The sequence below is a fragment of the Bos taurus genome, chromosome 7 (assembly GCF_002263795.3).
Source record: "Bos taurus isolate L1 Dominette 01449 registration number 42190680 breed Hereford chromosome 7, ARS-UCD2.0, whole genome shotgun sequence".
NCBI classification, from domain to species: domain Eukaryota; kingdom Metazoa; phylum Chordata; class Mammalia; order Artiodactyla; family Bovidae; genus Bos; species Bos taurus.
This window is the reverse complement of record NC_037334.1, coordinates 70,417,637-70,435,397: the sequence shown is the minus strand read 5'-3', so window position 1 is coordinate 70,435,397 and position 17,761 is coordinate 70,417,637. Positions and strand designations below refer to the sequence as shown.

Sequence of the window (17,761 nt, the reverse complement as noted above, 5' to 3'; positions counted from 1 at the left end):
AGGTTGCTAAATTCTAGGTACGTGCTTCTCAAACTCTAAAGTGCCGAGAATCCTCTGGGGATCTTGTTAAACTGCTAATTGAGGTCTGCGGTGGGCCTGAAATTCTACCTTTCTAACAAGCTCCCAAGTGATGGGCAAAGCCATGGACCACACTTGGAGTAGCAAGGTTCTAGACCCTTATGTTGCTCTCCATCTAATTTTATGACTAACTCATTTGGACAGTGTTAGTTTCTTCACCAGAGTAATGATGTGTCCATCTATGGATGCCCATGTGGTCTGTCAGTGAAAATATCTTGGGAGTTTAAAGTATGTTCTTAGGTGGAGTTAGTCTGCTTTAAGTGTAGATTGAAATATAGGATCTCTGAGAGGATCTGGACAAATTTTCTCTGCACATTCTCTGATGGGAGAAAGGGAAAGGATGATTCTGGGCATTAATTTTTGGATGTCAAGATCTCTTAGTCTCCAAGATAATTATTTTTTTTAATAGGTGGGACTTAGTAGTCTCATGAAAGAACAAATTCAGTAAAAAGAAGACCACTGCCCCTGAGATTCTGAACAGTTCTGGAAATCATTTGGGCTTGCCACCTTTTGTCCTGACAGATGAATGGGGAGAACCCCTAGATGCCTAGTTTCCTGGAAAATGTCTTTCCTGGGGAGCTTCTGACCAAGTGGGCAGACTTGGGTGCTCTCATCCATACCCAGGACATTTTTGTGTTGAGTTGGAGCATCTTTGCTGGTGCAACATGTGATGCTGTTAAATATGTGTTGCTAAGTGTCTTAAAATGTGAGAATGAGTTTCATATAAACTGCGTTACTTACCTTGGCCTTGAAATGGGCCGTGTATCTCCTTTGACCAAGCTTGGGTTAGGAACAAGCCATGTCCAGACATGAAGCAATTCATAACATATAATAAATGTGTCTAGACATGTATGATGCCTTACGAATACTAGGACCGACCTGGCTGTGCTTCACAGAGTGGCAGAGTTAGAGATGGTCTTCAGTAATGTTGGGAATCTAAAGAGAGTGTGTGTAAGATTTCAGGGGCCTTATTTTCCCTTGCAGGACCTGCTAGTGAAATGTCTGAAAGCTTTGAATTATAGGAATGTAGCTTTTGGATGAGATGAGAACCAACTCAGTCTGTTATTTTTGAGAATGTCTAGAAAGCTTTATTTTTTCAGACAAAGTAGTTATTTTTTGTTGAGTAGAAGGGCTACTGAGACAAGGAGGCATGAGTTAGATTTCCGCAAAACCTCAATTTCCTCTACTGTAAAATGGAGTAAAAATGATGATTCTTATTTCACAAAGGACAGTACTTTGAAAGCATAACAAATTTGCAAAAGATAAAATATGTGGCAGAACCAATACAATATTGTAATTAGCCTCCAATTAAAATAAATAAACTTAAAAAAAATATAAATGTACGATTTTGAAGAAAATATTTGCTGTAAACTAAAGCTGGGCCAATAATTGAGCATAGGGTTTCTCAGCCTGGGCAGAAATGACACTTTAGACTGAATAAGCCTTTGTTGGGAGGGAGGTGGATTTGTTCTGTGTGTCAAAGGATATTTAGCCAGAATCACTGGCCTTTACCCACCAGATACCAGTAGAGAAACCATCCTCCACCCCTTGCAGTCATGAGAGACACTAAAATGTCTCCAGACATAGACAAACGTCCCCTGTGGGGAAGGGGATGCAGAATTTCCCCTGGTTGGGAATCACTGGTTTAGTCCTATCCCTGACGACCTCTGACATACTCTCCTGCAGACAGTGCTGCTGTCCCAAAGAGTGCACCCTTTGATTACACTTGAAAGTTGCCCAACACAAGGTCCAGCCTTGACAATGCTCTTTCTCAGTATTCTCCAACTGATCCTAAAGTAGGTGGACCTTTCCCAGTAGGGGCTGCTACCTTGACCACTACAGAGTCAGTCTTTGTGTCAAAGAAGAGCTCTGTCTCTATCAGCAATGACAAATTCCTTATTGGAGCTCAAATTTAACCCACTTTATTCCTGTCACCGACTTCCTACTTACTGGGAGAAGAGGGAGCCTGTGGCAGAATGAGCACTGACATTTTGTTTTGTATTTGCGTACATTTGCGTATTTCATGAATCATCACTTTTACATGGTTAGCACGTGGTCTTATGCACTGTTGGACGTATCTAGCAACTGCAACTCAGTGCTCTAAACACCATTGTCAGCCTCATTTTTTGTGTGGGCCTCTGCCTCAAGCTTGCTTTTCTTCCTGTGTTCCTTGTCTTGGTTCATTTCTAACTGTATTAAGTGTTAGGGAGATGACCATTTATATTTGGGTCTGCATTCGTATTTATATGTATAAATGTATGAGTCCATGTATGTATCTTGATAGACATCTATGGACATTGCCTGTAATGATGACGATGATGAAGCTAACAATTATGGTGTCCTTTTGTGAGCAGTTTTGTGCTATTTTATATGAGTTACCATATTTATCTTCACATCCAAACAGGAATTAGGGTCATGCAAATAGGAATTACTTCCACTTTACAAATGAGGTACGTGAAGTTTAGGAAAGTTAAGCAGTTTGCCCAAAGTCACACATCTACTAAGTCCTGAGGCAGCGATTCAACCCAGTCGATCTGACCCAGATGTTCTCTAATGTGGTGCAACAGTAAAGAACTTGTCCACAGCCTTTAGGCAGATACATAGGGAGGCAGTAAGGAGGTCTCTCTACATCTGAGAGCCCAGTGAGTACTTGTGAATAGTATTAGAATCCCAGGGAAGTCAAGGAACAGTGTTCAAAAGGGTGTTTGCTCTGAGTAGAACCTAAGGATGCCAGCTGCCTGAAGAACACTGGGATTCCAATATATCCATCATGCAGAATGTGGAGTTGTGCAGAAGGGGGAAAACTCGAGCACTGTTTCTGATTATAGCCACAGTGCTGGTCAGTGTTTACTCATGTGAACTTTAGAGAAAGAGGTTATTGCTCCTAAGACTGCCTGAGCTTCACCTAATTGGTAGAGGTTTTGGCCAGTTCTCCAGGGCAAGAAAGACCCTTCAACAAATGAAGCCTGAATCCAGGCACCCCTGATGGCTCGGAGCACTCATTTGGAAATCATATTGACGTTCCCAGCTCTTAGGACTAAACCAAAAGGGGGAGGATGAGTTTCTGTGCAGCTGTGCTGGCTGGCAGAGATGAGCCCTAGAAGCGCTGGTGGAAGGTTTCCCATGAGCAAACATATGATTTTCCTCATTTTTCTCATAGTACGCTAATTGGAAAGCTGGTTTCAAATATTTTGATGTCACTGTTGCCTCTGAGGGGAGTGAGAGAGTGTCATGTTGGCATGAGAAGACTCCCTTCCCCTCTTTACATCTCAATGTGGCTTTTCCCAGTGACACTGAAAACCCAAGGCCCAGAGACGTCTGAGGGAAGGCATGCCCTCCTGCCTGTCCAGTGGGCTCCCCCTACCTGTTAGGGATGCCACTTTCTCCCTTGTCCCGCTCCCCAGGCCCACTGATCTTCATGCAGCCAGGCCAGGGTGCGTCTCCTCTGAACAGCAATCAGGGGCCTGTGTAGGTGACTGAGGAGGACATAAGAAAGGTTGTTGATCTCTTGACATGTAAAGACATTCTGTCAAGCAAACTCAGCCTCACAGCAGCTGAGCTTCTGGTGTGTAAACAGAGACTGCTTAATTACATAGGTCATATCAATTTAGTGTGACCTTAGCATTTTTGAGAAATTCATCACTTTCTGCAGAGCTCGGCTGTATTCATAGTTTCAGGCAGTATGGAATAAGCCTTGTAGAGAATTTGGTACAATCTTTTTATTTTTAAGCTTATAATTGATGTTTTCTTTTGAAATCCCCAGGCTGTGGTTAGGGTAACAAACTTGCTTAAATACAACAGTGGATACAGGCTTCATTCAGTTCTGTGGGTGTGGGGACGACGGGAGAAAGAGAGCAGGAGGGAAGGCGGTGGATGGAGACAGCTCTCTCTCCTGACGGGGAGAATTTCCCTGTGACTAAATGAGCCTGTTTCTTCATCTTGACACTAAAAAGATGCTAATGTCAAAGGAGTGTGTTAAAACCATGTCACGGGTCTGGTTTTTAACTGACGGGAGCTAGACAATTCAAGCTTAAGATTTAAATCCTTATCAATAGCTTCCCTTGTTGGGGCTGGCAGAGCGGGGAGCTGAGGGGAGGAACAAGAACTGGGTACAAGCTGTCATCACAGTAGATACCGTAATACCTGGAAAACTGGGAAGTAAATTTCCAAATTCATCTTATTGCTTTAACAAAGTTTTCCATAGGCTGTGAATCTGTATCTGTGTATAAATGTTAGATCTGTAACTACATGTGAACATAAATGTAAGATATGCTTGTTTATGCATGCATGCCTGCACTCAGTAGTATTTATTGACCTGGTAGGTGGTTGAGTATATTGTGATAAGAACAGGAAAGATGGAGTGTCTGCTGTAGTGAAACTTAAATTCTAGTTGGCATCTATTAGTTAGGATAATAGTAGCTGCTGTAACAAACAGACCAAAGAAGATTTAATGGATCACCTTCAACAGAAGGTTGTTTATCCCTAACATAATGGTATAAGGCAAGTGTTCCTGGTGGGTGAGTAGCTCTTGTATGTGAAGTAGTCTCCACCACCCCCTAGAACCTTATTGTCTCCATACATCCAGCTGAAGGGTAAAGAGTGCATGGAGGGGCTTGTGGGCTTAAAAACCTCGTCTTAGAAACGATTCTTGTCAAATCTGCCCACATTCTACTGGCTAGAAGTCTGTCACACAGCCAGGTATGACCACAGAGAGGCCTGAAAATGTCTAGTTGTACTGTCCAAGAAGAAAAGATAGTTATATGGGGAACAGTGACCTTCAGTTGCTACACTGTCAAAACCAATACAATATTGTAAAGTAACTAGCCTACAATTAAAATAAATAAATGTATATAAAATAAAATAATTTCAATTATTGCTTTAAGGAAGTGAAGCAGGGTATTATGAGAGAGAACACCAGTGTGGGATCGGGGATGGGAACATACTTGAAAAGCAGGTGACCAAAGAAAACTTTCGAGGAGGGGACTCTTAAGCTCAGAGCTAATGGATAACAATAAGTCATTTTGAGAAGAGCCAGGAGAATTTTCTGAGCAGAGAGAGCAGCAAGCCCAAAATTCATGTTTGTCTCGTGTTTATCTGAGACGAACAATTTTCTTTTGCTTACTCATCATTTGGAATGGGGGTCGGTAAGAAATATGAGGAGAAACTATCAGGTTTTTCTTCCCAAATTCCCACCAAAAAATGTGTGGTCTTTCAAAAGTGATGACGTAGTTAATGACATTAAAAGGCAACTCTCTGCCTTCCCCCCTTCTTTGGTGAATTCTATAAATTTTGGAGAATCCTTCTTATTTATTCAGAAGCCCACAGGGTATGATTAGAGGATTCTTAAAATATATGCCCATTCTCTGCAGTTTCGGTCTGCTTTTAAAGACACTTAAAGAAAGAAGGAAACGTTCTCAACCCTTTTATTTCTCTCCCACCATTCCCCACCCCCGTCTTATACTGTTTTGACAAACAGCACATCTTGCAATTAAATTCTTTACCAACAGAATGTTAGGGGCCTGAGCCGCAATCACTCTCTTCCTACAGAATAATTTCAAGATGCACCATGCTGATTAATTATACTGAAAGCAGCTCTAATGATAGTTTCAGAATACAGGATTAATTCACATAACATGGTAAATACAAATGGTGGATTTTCAACCTGATATATTAAACCATCACGGCTTATTGGGCAAATATGTATCTTGGCATGAGCCTTATGCTGGGCCTTGGCAGAAAATATGCATCACTGAAAAGGAATCCTTATGACCAGGATTTGATGAGTGGTAGCTCTGCACTTAGAGGAAATAAATTCCTACATTAAGTACAGTTGCTATTGAAGAAAATGTAAAATATATTAAAGGATAGACATAGAAGTGTTTGGTTTGATCAGTGTTGCCCAGTGGATATTGGATCTGAGGATGCATGGTGCTTACTGAGACTTGCCAACCCAGAGGTATTCTTATATTCTTCCACTTTTTAGGTTGTAACTTACAGAGCTCTTACTATGTGTGAGACCTTGTACTAAGTGTTTTACATGTATAATTTTATTTGTTTTTCCACCCTCTTTCCCTTGTTTACTTTGCTCCAAATGAGAACATTGACCTTCCTTCTCTTCCGTCATTTTTCTTCACCAAATGTACTAAACTCATTCCTTCCTCAGGATTTTTGCACTTGCTATCCTATGCCCCTGGAAATTCTTCTGCCACATCATTGAATGGCTGGTTACTTCTTAATAGTCAGATTTCAGCTAAAATGTCACCTCCTTAGAGAGGCCTTCCTAATCATCTGCTTAAAAGTAGTTCCTGCCTGGGCTTCGCCCCCTTCCTCATTTTATTTTCTTCTTGGAACTTTTTACCATCTGAAATTTGCTTTCATTGTTTATTTATTTATTGTCCAAAAACTCTTTTTTATTCTGGACAGAGACTAAACTCTTGATGGGCACATACTTTGTCATTGCTGCTTCTCCAGTACATAAAATGATGCCTGACACCTATTCCTATGATTAAATGACTTATCTAAGGTTACAGACTAGTGAGTGATGGAGTCGGGGTTCACACTCAGCACTATCTGACCCCGGAAACTGAACTGACGACTGTATGCTGTTTTCTTGCTTCCAGTTTCCATGTCCGTGTACCATGGTCCCATAAGCAGAAAGCATGCATGGCAGTTATGTATACTTGGGCTCACTGCTACTTAAAATGGCCAATGGAACACATAAATGGAGCACCAGTTAAATGCCAACAACTACATTAAAAGGCATCAAAAGTATCCTGATCCACAGAGAGAGAAACTAAGTTCAGATCAATGATGAGTTTTTATGTCTACAATGTGTCACAGTTCAGGAGACAGAAACTGAGTCTAGTTTCTAATGGTTCAAATTAGTTTAGCACAGGAATCCAAGGATTTAGAAGTGTCCATTCTTATCTTACTGTTAAAAGAAGAGAGATTTTTGTCTTGAGGCTCAGAGAGTGGATTTAATTCAGCTTCTCAGTCCCTCACTCCTGCAGTTCCACTCTGTTACATCCTGTAGGTTCATGCGTCCTCCATAATTTTTAATGAGTTATTTGGGATCTTTCAACCAGATAGAAACTTGCAATCAAGCTGGTTTCAGAGAATATCTCTTTCCATATCAGCCAAGGAGATTTTAAAGGACAAAGTTAATGAAGACCCAACTGCTGCAGACCATTTTTATGTAGATAATGCCTAAAGTGTAGTCAGTCAGACAGACAGCGATGTGTACTGGAAGAGACAGTTAGGGGAAAGAGGACCTAAGCCAGGAGCATGGATTAAGAGGCCAGAAGTGGACCTAGAGCCTGAAGTTTCCCTTCAACTTTGCCTCTGCTCTTAATTCATCCTGTGGCCTTGAAGTTTTTAAGCCTCTTGGGTCTCAGTTTTCCAAGCTGTCAGACACGACTGAGTGAGTGAACTGAACTGAAAAGGAGGAATTGGATAAATTCGCGGTATCATAACTACTGAGGTCTCCTTTTGTCATTTTCTCTTATGAACCTCTTGTGGTGACATATCTTCCAACTTAATTGCATTTATTGAATAAGAATCACACTCTCTATTTTAAAATTAGTCAAAGCCATGGAAACTGACAATTTTGAGCTTCTCATGTGCATGAGATTACTGTGTTTCCACATGGAACTAATATGATCCCATATCAACAAAGGCAAGTTACTGCATGTTATAATATGCATCCTTCCTATGGATGAATTAGGGTACCCTTTCTGCAGGCTTGTCCCCAGTGCTACATTAGAAAGCGCGTAGTTGGGAGCCACTAGATTGGCTGATTTCTTGGGTCTCTTGGGACTCATTGGAGAAGCCTGTAAAGGGTAGTTCAGTTGATAGGTTGGGTGTAGAATGTGGGCTGTGTGAAGCAGAGGGTAGAAGTTGGACCCAGTAGACTTTATTTTGTAGAGAAGTTTTAGGCTTACAGAAAAATGAAGGGAAAGTGCAGAGAGTTCACATATACTTCCTTAATGCCCCTTATGCAGTTTCCCTTATTAACATCTTGCATTAGTGTGATTCATGTGTTACAATTGATGTGTCAGTGTTGATATACTATTGTTAATTTCCATAGTTTACCCTAGGACTCACTGTGTTATACATTCTGTGGGTTTATACAGATTCGTGATATGTGTCTACCATTACAGTGCCGTTTAGAATGGTTTCATCTCCATCCTCCCCCACCGGTTCCTCTGTGCTCTGCCTATTCATCTCTTCTTCCCTCTTCCCAAACTCCTGGCAACCACTGGTCTTTCCACTATCTCCATAGTTATCCCTTTTCCAAAACGTCATATAGTTGGAATGATGAAGTATATAGTCTTTACAGGTTTGCTTTTTTCATTTAGCAATCTGCATTTAAGTTTTCTTCATGTCTTTTTGTGCCTTGATAGCACATTTCTTTTTATTGCTGCATCATCCTCCATTTTGTGGATTACCAGTTTGTTTATTTATCCATCTTTTGGACATTCTGGTTGCTGATGCCTTTTATTTAGTTGACTTTTTTAATTACTATGATGGTTAAATCACATGCAGTTGTACAAAATTATTCAGAGGGATTCTGTGTATCCTTTATTCAGTTTCCCCTAATATTAGTGATATTTTGCAAAATTATTGACCAGTATTAGAGTGTTCTATTGTTCTATTGCTCAGATGGTAAAGAATCTGCTTGCAACCCAGGAGACCCAGGTTCAATCTCTGGGTCAGGAAGACTCCCTGGAGAAGGGAATGGCAACCCATTCCAGTATTCTTGCCTGGAGAATTTCATGGACAGAGGAGCCTGGTGGGCTACAGTCCATGGGGTTGCAAAGAGTCAGACATGACATACAGTATTCATACAGGATATAAACATTGATGCAATCCACTCATCTTCTTCACATGTCTCTAGCTTTGCTTGTACTCATCCATGTGTATATTTCAGTGCTATACTATTTTGTCACGTGTAGGTCTGTATCTGTCACTCTACAGTCAAGATATCAGACGTTTTCATCACTGCAAAGATTCCGGCCTATGTAGCCTCCACATCCATCTTCCCTCTGCCCCTAATCTCTGCCAACCACTTCTCTGTTCTTCATTTCTAAATTGTTGTTATATCAAGAAGTAGTAAATAGAATCATGCAGTGTACTAGTTTGCTACGACTGCAGTAACAAAATACCACAGGCCCAGAATGTATTTTCCAAAATCCTGGAGGCTGGAAGTTCTGGATCAGGGTGTTGGCAGGCTTGGTTTTGTTGGCTTGCAGATGGCCACCTTCTCGCTACGTCTTCACATGGTCTTTTTTCTTTGCCTGGAGACCCTTGTGTGTCCAAATTTCCTTTCCTTGTGAGGATATCAGTAAGATTAGATTAGGACCAACCTTAACAACCTCATTTTAAACTTAATTACCTCTTCAAAGGCTCCATCTGCAAATGCAGTTGTGTTCTTAAGTTCTAGGGTTAGCACTTCAACATGTGAATTTTGAGGGGGACACAATTCAGCTCATAATATGCAGTATGTAGCCTTTTGATACTGGCTTTTTTCACCTGACATAATTCTCTGGAGATTCATTCAGATGTATCAATAGTTTATTCCTTTTGATTGCTGAGTGCTATTCCATGGAATGTTTCTTGCTGCTGCTGCTGCTAAGTCGCTCTAGTCGTGTCCGACTCTCTGCAACCCCATAGACGGCAGCCCACCAGGCTCCCCCGTCCCTGGGATTCTCCAGGCAAGAACATGGAGTGGGTTGCCATTTCCTTCTCCAATGCATGAAAGTGAAAAGTGAAAGTGAAGTCGCTCAGTCGTGTCCGACTCTTAGCAACCCCATGGACTGCAGCCTACCAGGCTCCTCCGTCCATGGGATTTTCCAGCAAGAGTACTGGAGTGGGGTGCTATTGCCTTCTCTGGGAATGCTTCTTAATGCCTTTTAATTTTATGTACTTCAGCCCAGTGCGTCTCCTATCTTTATTAAAGGCTCTGAATTAACGCAAACATAGAATAAGCTAAACGCAGAGGTAAGGAAGCTATGAAATAGACCAACTTTAGCACTAATTTCCTTACACTGAGTTATCATATGTAAGCCTTAAAAACCAAGATTTATAATTTTTAAATTGTTATTTAAAATTAAGTTGCTGAAGATGTTATGTTTTAGAGAGAGGTACTTCTTACCAAGATATTCTAAATTTAAACACTGAAAATATTTTTATGACTTAATCATCCCCCTAGAAATGTTTAAAGATATAGATTTCAACTTTTGGTGGCCTATGTTCTAACCCCTTCTTCCACATGAGCTGCTGCTTTTGTTAATGTGATCTGCCACTCATCACTGAATTTAGCTGCCTGTGTCTTTTTGAAAATCTGCTCATGAGACAGATTATGCTTCATCAATTTGAGAGAATATAGTTGGGACATACAGCGTCTCCTGCTTGATCGGAATGGGAGAGGGACAGTCTAAAGAATGATAGCAAGGAAATGATAACCAATAACAAAATTCCTAGAGAATCCTTCATTAAAATGATGTATTAGGAAAAATATACTGGCATTGATAAAATGCAGAAAAATTTACAAGCTAATTTCAGAGCAATAAGGTTTCATTTCATTTCAAGTTTAGAATGTAAAAGGCTAATAGTCAGAAAGTTTATAAAAAGCAAAAGTACAGAAACCATGAAATTTGCAATTCACAAGAGGTCTAAATTATATAATTAAATGTCGTGAGCATGAAGGTCTTTAAGTTTGTAAGATTTCATTGTTAAACTAATAAAAAGTGAATGTAGAAGAAATAATTTCTGTATCCTTGTATTGAAAATAACAATTTATGCTGGGTCCTCTTTATAGCAAATAAGATGCTTCAGATTATCAGCCCAACACAGGTTCTTGAACTTGTTGATGAAATCACCAACAAAGCAACAACTCTGCTAGCACTGCTAACATTTGCTCTATGAGAACTGGAAACCATACTAACCACTTTAAATAATGTAAGCCTCACAGTAACCTTATGAGTTAGGTACTATTAACATTTCCATTTGAGAGTCAGGGACACAGGGGCTTAGAGAGGTTAAGTTACTTGGCCAAAGTCACATCAGCTAGGAAAGCTTGAGAGTCAAAAGTCATAAGTTTTGTTTTGAATTTTAGTTCTAAATAGATTGGGGAGATAGTAAAAATAGTTAACATTTAGGTCTACTTAGATCTAGGATATAAGATAGCAAATTGTGAACCATTGTAATGAGCCAAGAAATTGAAAACTTCATTGCAAAATCTTCAAAGTCTGTGTATAGTTGTGGCCTCTTTATTCCCTCACATTGAATATTGTCACTTGGAGAATTGGACACAAACAGAAAATACCATGGAACACACTGAGTATTCATCAGCATGTCTGTGGATTGCTATACTGAAAAGCCATGCTCCTTCCCCAGATAGTTTTACTTCCCCCCAAATACAATGATAATACGTATATATAACCCTAAACATGCCTAAGCTTAATACTTATTTCAGGAGAAATAAATTGGGCATCCTCACAAATAAATTGGAACAATTTATTTCAAAATCATTCTACAGCAGCCCTGTCCAATAGAACATTCTTCAGTGAAGACAGTGTTCTGTAACTGCCTTGTCTAGTATAGTAGCCTCCAGCCACATGTGACTAGTGACCACTTGAAATATGGCTATGGAAACTCAGGAACAATGGAATTTTAAATTTTATTTAATTAGTTTAAATTTAAATAGCCAAATGTGTGGTTACTGTATTAGTATAATTCTAGACTATGTTAATTATAACAGATATCATAAAATTCTAAATATACCTGTTCCTCATTTTATCCTGGGTCAGCAGAGTGAGGAAGAAGGCAGAAAAGGGAAGGGATGGTCAAGTCCAAATGTAAAATCATTTTCCATGTTTATCTGTCCCAAATTCAAGCTGAGTTTTGTTGACAAAATTTGGGAAGGTTGAAGATTTGGCAGGCTTGCCTGTCCCCTTGCCTGCATGAACATGTCAGCACCTCATTAATCTTGTGTTTAAACTGTGAAGGCCCTTTTCCCTCGCAGTATAGGCTTATTTTTAAAGGATTTTTCAGTGCTCCCTTTGCATTTCAGGATTTTATATGTGTGTGTGTGTGTGTGTGTGTGTGTGTGTATTTATAAGTTGATCTGTAGATTAATTGCAGCATTTATTTTATTTAACTATATTCTAATCATTTCAAATTGGAATGAGAGAAATTATTTTGGGGTAAGGATGTTAAAATGTATGGTGTTATGAGTTTTGAGGAACATATAAGGTGTTTATTTTCTAGAAATTTAAAGGCATGAGAATTCTCAGTATCATCTTTCTCCAATTATAGTTGGTCTTTCAATGAAATTATCCTATCACACATGTGGCCTTGGTAAACCCTTTCTTGCCAAGAAAAGAAAGACATATGGGGTGTCGTTTTCTTTCCTAACTGTTTTCAGTTTTTGTTCAACGTAGGAATTAGATGACAGTGTCTTTAAACGATACTGAATATTTTAAGCCTGTAGCAGTCTGACTTACAGGTGCATGTTGGATTGTCATTGCTTTTTTTTTTTTTTTTCTTAAGACAGACGTCTAGAATAACCACTTTCTGTATTTCCTGACACTGGAAACAGATACCGTTTGTCATTCCTTTTATAGTTTCTTCAGCTAACGACTCCAGTGACCACTCAATTGTGGTCTTGTAGTAAATCAAAAATTCTTTGAAAGACCCAGCTCCGTTACATAATTGTAAATGTCCCACGAAGTCATCACCTAAACTGAAAAGAAAAATGAATTTCTGTTGCTTTAAATAATATAGACTCTGCCGCCACTCATAGTACTTTTTGAAAATAGAAGAATAGCGAATTTTCTTCTCCTTCTCTTAGTCTTTCTCCTTCTCTTCCTTCTAAATTAACCTATAATTGATGAGGCACACACAGAGCCTCCAGCCGTCACATCTGGTTGGTCAATCATGAAGAAAGAGAAAAACCACTTTGCAAACTGCTGCTTAGAACTGACTGTGTCCTTCCACGAATGACTTGCCCTGGCTGGAATTTTGGATATCACAATGACTAAGGAGAACACGCTGAGTCCCTAAATGGACTCTCTTAATTGTTTACTTTGCATTTTAGTAAAATAGAAGTGAAAACTAAAATCAGGTGTGGATCCGAGTCCTGCTTGGGGTTGGATCTTGATGAGAACCCCGAGGGAGAATGGAGGGGACCCCACAGGAGCCCCCCCAACAGTCATCCCTGGGAGACCCCAGAGTGGGACCCCACTTCCTGGATCTGAGGAAGTCTAGACCCTCTTGGTGTGGGGGAGAAGGGCCTTGAGTCTGCAGAAGGGAGGGCCCAGAAGGAAAACAGAAAAATTGTGTTGCCATCCTGGAGGCAAAGGGGCAGGGAATCTGCTGTGTTTAACCAGGATGCTTTGAGGTCAAAGAGGTGGAGACAGTGGAACTTTTAAGTGTGGCATCCATTGGTGGGGGTCTGCAGGGTTGGGAGTGGGGTTGCTTTTCCAGGCAGGGCTTACAGTTCACAGGCCCTGCATTTTCCCCTCTGCCCAACTCAGGTGATGAAATCAGAGTACTCATTGCCCAAGACTCTAGAAGGCAGGGTTCCCTTTCCCCAACTTGGAGAAAAGGCTTTTCAGAAGCTGGGGCCTCAGTATGTGCCAATCCTTGTAAAGAGTTTCACCTCTTCAGGGGCTAATGCCTCTCGAAACCAAGCACAATTAAAGCACCAAAACCAAGAACAATTAAAGCGCGAGTCTTCCCAAGCAACTGGGGAATTGAGCAAAAATAAATCAGAAATCCTCAGCCTTGGCTCTGGAGGTTTGCCTCATTATGAGAGCAGATCTATTAGCCCTCTTGCCATTGTCTTTCATTTCTCAAGTGAGGTGATTCTAATTAAATTAATCTGCATGTCAATCTATCGGTGATCAATCAAAGAGCCTGAGGTCCCCCCTATGCTGCAGGGTGCTTGCGGCTGACAGGGGCTGATAATGGAGGAAGAAATAAACTGTCGAGCAAAGTTAATTAGTCAACATAATAGGTGGATTAAACGGGAGCCGGCTGATTGCTGTTTCCCATGTCAAAGCATGAGGTGGGCGCTGAAGCTGCAATTACAGACAATTATTATATTTGGTTGTAAGAGGTCGCATGAATAAACATATCTCTGTGGGTTTCAGTTTTAATCCTCTTCCCTATTTAATATAAGGAGAAGTGTAGGTCATTTCTTCTCATTGTTTTAGTCAAAGTTCTCCGAGAAAATACCTTTGCCTGGGTCCCTTCTGGCAAACTCCAATCAGTTTATGGGACCGCCAGGGTATCTGATTGTACCTTGGGCCAAGGCTTCTTTTTTTTTTGGCCTTGAAACACAGCTCTAAGACTCTTAATTAGCAAAGATTTTTGGGTAGTGGTGGTGAGGGGGGCTTTGGTCTGATGTCTACTTAACTAAACTAATGTGGGTAGAAAAAAGTACAAGAAACCCCAAAAAGACACCCAGGAGAGAAGAATGCATCCCAGCTCTCACTGAAACCTCTCTTTTTCATTTCTCTCTCCTCTTAACCCTGACACAGTGGTAGTGGGGGGAATATTTTAAAGATTCAAAAGATTTTTATTTGCATGATCAACTGTGATATCTGCTTCAGTGTCTAAACTGAAGGGTAATTTAGGTGAAACACAACCACCCTTGTGTAAAAAAAAAAATATGCTAATAAAGATCCTCTTGTTAAAATTATGGTTAACAGTGTACCTTCTGCTGTATAGCTATAAACTGTGCAATTTTACTTAAAACTGCATCAAAAGCGTTCCATGCCAAAGACCCACTCATCAATAGCTCCTCTTGTTAGACTTGTACAGCATAAGCACCAGTTATTATGTGAAATAGCTATGCAATTTTCTGCAGCTCCCAGCTGTTATTTATTTAACTTGAGTTTATTACCCTCCGTGCTTTTATATTAAAATGTTCATTCATTTCTCTCTTCTGTCTCCAGGTCGTGGTGTCTACGACAGTCAATGTGGATGGCCATGTCCTGGCAGTCTCTGATAATATGTTTGTCCATAATAACTCAAAGCATGGGCGGAGGGCTCGGAGGCTTGACCCCTCGGAAGGTACGCCCTCTTATCTGGAACATGGTAGGCGAATCATTTTCATTGGTTGTCATTGCTACTTTAACTGTGCATTTATTTGGTTTCTTTCTTCCAACTCCACCATCTTTTCTACCCCTTTTCAAATTTCAAATGTCCTGTTGAACAGTGTTGATGCTGAGTATTTCAATACAGGAAGATATCTCGGAGGCCCAGGCTTTCTTGTTGCACAGGTCCCTACCCTGGAAATGGCTGACATTTCCTTCCTTATGATGGAAAGACAGAGGGAGATTGGACCACTGCTTTATTTTAAACTGCCACTTGATTTTAAAAATAGTGAAAGGCCAAAGCAGGGCAACAAAAATCCTGATTTTGAGTTTTTTGAGATTTTGAGTATTTTGACAGGTGTCCTGGCTAGTGAGTTTCTCTTTCTTTACAATCCTACTGGTATGTGTCTGTGACCATACATTTAACTTCATTTGGAGATAAGGTTGCAAAGTCTTGGTTGGATGTGTTTCTTTTTGCATATAAATTCCAAACTAAATGTCCCTTCCATTTATGTGCCCTGTGCATGCCCCACCCCTCATCACCACATGATGCAGCTTGCTTTATGTAGGCAGATTTTGGTGGGGAGAAATCATATTTGCCTTTATTTTATGGCTAGTTAGTTGTACCTTTGAGAGGTCTGGAGGAAACCAGACAAAAATTTGAAACAAAGTGAATGCCACTCCAAGGAACAATAGGCTGGACTGAGCATATGTCCAAATGTTTCTGAGCTACCTGTATACATATATATATATATATATATATGTATATATAGTGTATCCATCTGTTCATCATCCATCCATTCATCAACCCATCTATCCATCCATCGTCATCCATCCTCTATCTATCCATTCCATTCATCCTTTATTTATCCACCCATTTTTCATCCATCCATCAATCCACCCAAAAAACTGTGACTGAGTTTCAACTGGATCCCAGTCACTTTGCTAGGTTTTCTCCAATCTCCTCAAGTTAAACTCTTCACTTATTTTCCCCATTTTACTTTCAGTTTGCTAGGTCATCAGAATTCTCTTGAAAACACTACCACACAAAGTACCAGCTGATTGCCTGATTTTTTGATGGGCCACGAACTGTCCACGATCTAGTTCATAGGGTAGAAAACTCCTTTCTCTGCTAGCATCTCAATTTAATAAACACACTACTGTCATCATTTTTGCCTGTTTTTTTTTTGTGTGTGTGCGCCTAAGGAATACACAATCTTTACTTTTTATTAATTAGCCAGATGGAACACTCTTAGAAGAGATTCTATACCACATCCAGTTTTACAGTCTTTTTAAAGTAAACCATCATCTTTCAAAAGCTGCTTCTTTATGGTTTCATTAGTGCTGAGATGGATGGATATTACTTTTTGCAGGAGGCCATTAGAAACACCTGCTCATGATTACATTCCTAGCTCCATTTCTGTACTTAAAATTATTCGGATCCTCACTTTATAGTAATATTGCCATTTTTATACCCTTGGAGTCACTTCAGACTTTGTATGATTAGAGATATTGAGTTGAAAGGAAGAAGGAAAAAATAGGTAAATACTCAGTGGATACAATTTGGACAACAGTGGCTTAAAAGCCAAAGTCTTGTTTCCAACTCTGACCATTAGTTACTGTCCTGTCTGGGAACTGACTTGACTGTCAGTTTGGTATCTGACAGTCATGGGTTCATAGTTCTAAAATGTGCTCCATGTGCAGACCACACCCAGGTTCCCATTCCTGCTCTTGTGAAGCTGGTGGGAGAGGATATGACACCTTGCAAATCATCCCTTCACCAAAAAACCCGCTAAACAAACTCACTAGCCAGGACACCTCTAGGGCTTGGAGGTCAGGAACATTCTTTTACATCATGGCATGGTAGAGAAAGAGCCTTGAAACCTAAACCAGTTCCGAGCTTCACTTCTAGCCTTTGTGTGACCTTGGACAAGTCAGCTTACCTTTGAGGATCCTTAGTTTCCTTCTCGGCAAAGTGAAGGTGATGGTCTCTAGGGGGTAAACAAAAAAATGTGCCTTGGGTGGGGGCAGGTCACATATAGAGGGGAAGTTGTCTGGGTGGAGACTGCGGAAGAAGGGCAAGTTCATGCTCTGCCGACCCAAGCCCCCGGCAGTTGTCATCAAGGGCAGGGAGAGCCCAGGTGGGCCAGATGTTCCAGTCTGACCAGAAGTAAAACTCTCTCAATTTTTAATCATTGGTAACAAATTACAAGTGTTTTAGCCCCTGAAGGGAGGACAGGGGAAGAAAGTCACTTAGGTAGAAGACAGCCAGAGGCTCACAGTTTGAGATTTCCGGATCAAAATGTCTGTACGTTACCTTCCAGCTGGAACATTCTCCCTTCTAGGTGGACATATTAATGTTTCAGTTGGGCTAGCGTTTGTATTCAAAGTTTTAAAGACAGCATTTTATTCCTCTGCTGCAGGTGACCAGTCCACAAATGACCATATTCTTCTTAGCATATTACTCAAGAAATAATGACATTTCACTGTGTTTTCATGGTTAACCATCTCTGGGACCTGAGTGTGTCCTATCTCCTTCAGCTAGAGGGCCTCCCTCTCACCAAAACCTGACTTCATTT

General features: G+C 40.5%; 1 protein-coding gene across 6 annotated transcripts in view; it reads left to right on the top strand.

The window, feature by feature from the left end:
* The window catches only part of EBF1 (EBF transcription factor 1), a 430,360-nt gene that overhangs the window by 278,455 nt on the left and 134,144 nt on the right, over positions 1-17,761 (top strand). For 3 of the 6 annotated variants that reach the window (XM_059888301.1, XM_005209684.4, XM_024994417.2), the window contains one exon: positions 15,042-15,159. In XM_059888301.1, coding sequence (XP_059744284.1) covers positions 15,042-15,159 — 118 coding nt within the window. Of the gene's footprint in view, positions 1-15,041; positions 15,184-17,761 lie in introns of all 6 variants that reach the window. The other 3 variants (NM_001192916.3, XM_024994416.2, XM_024994415.2) reach the window with 1 other exon arrangement.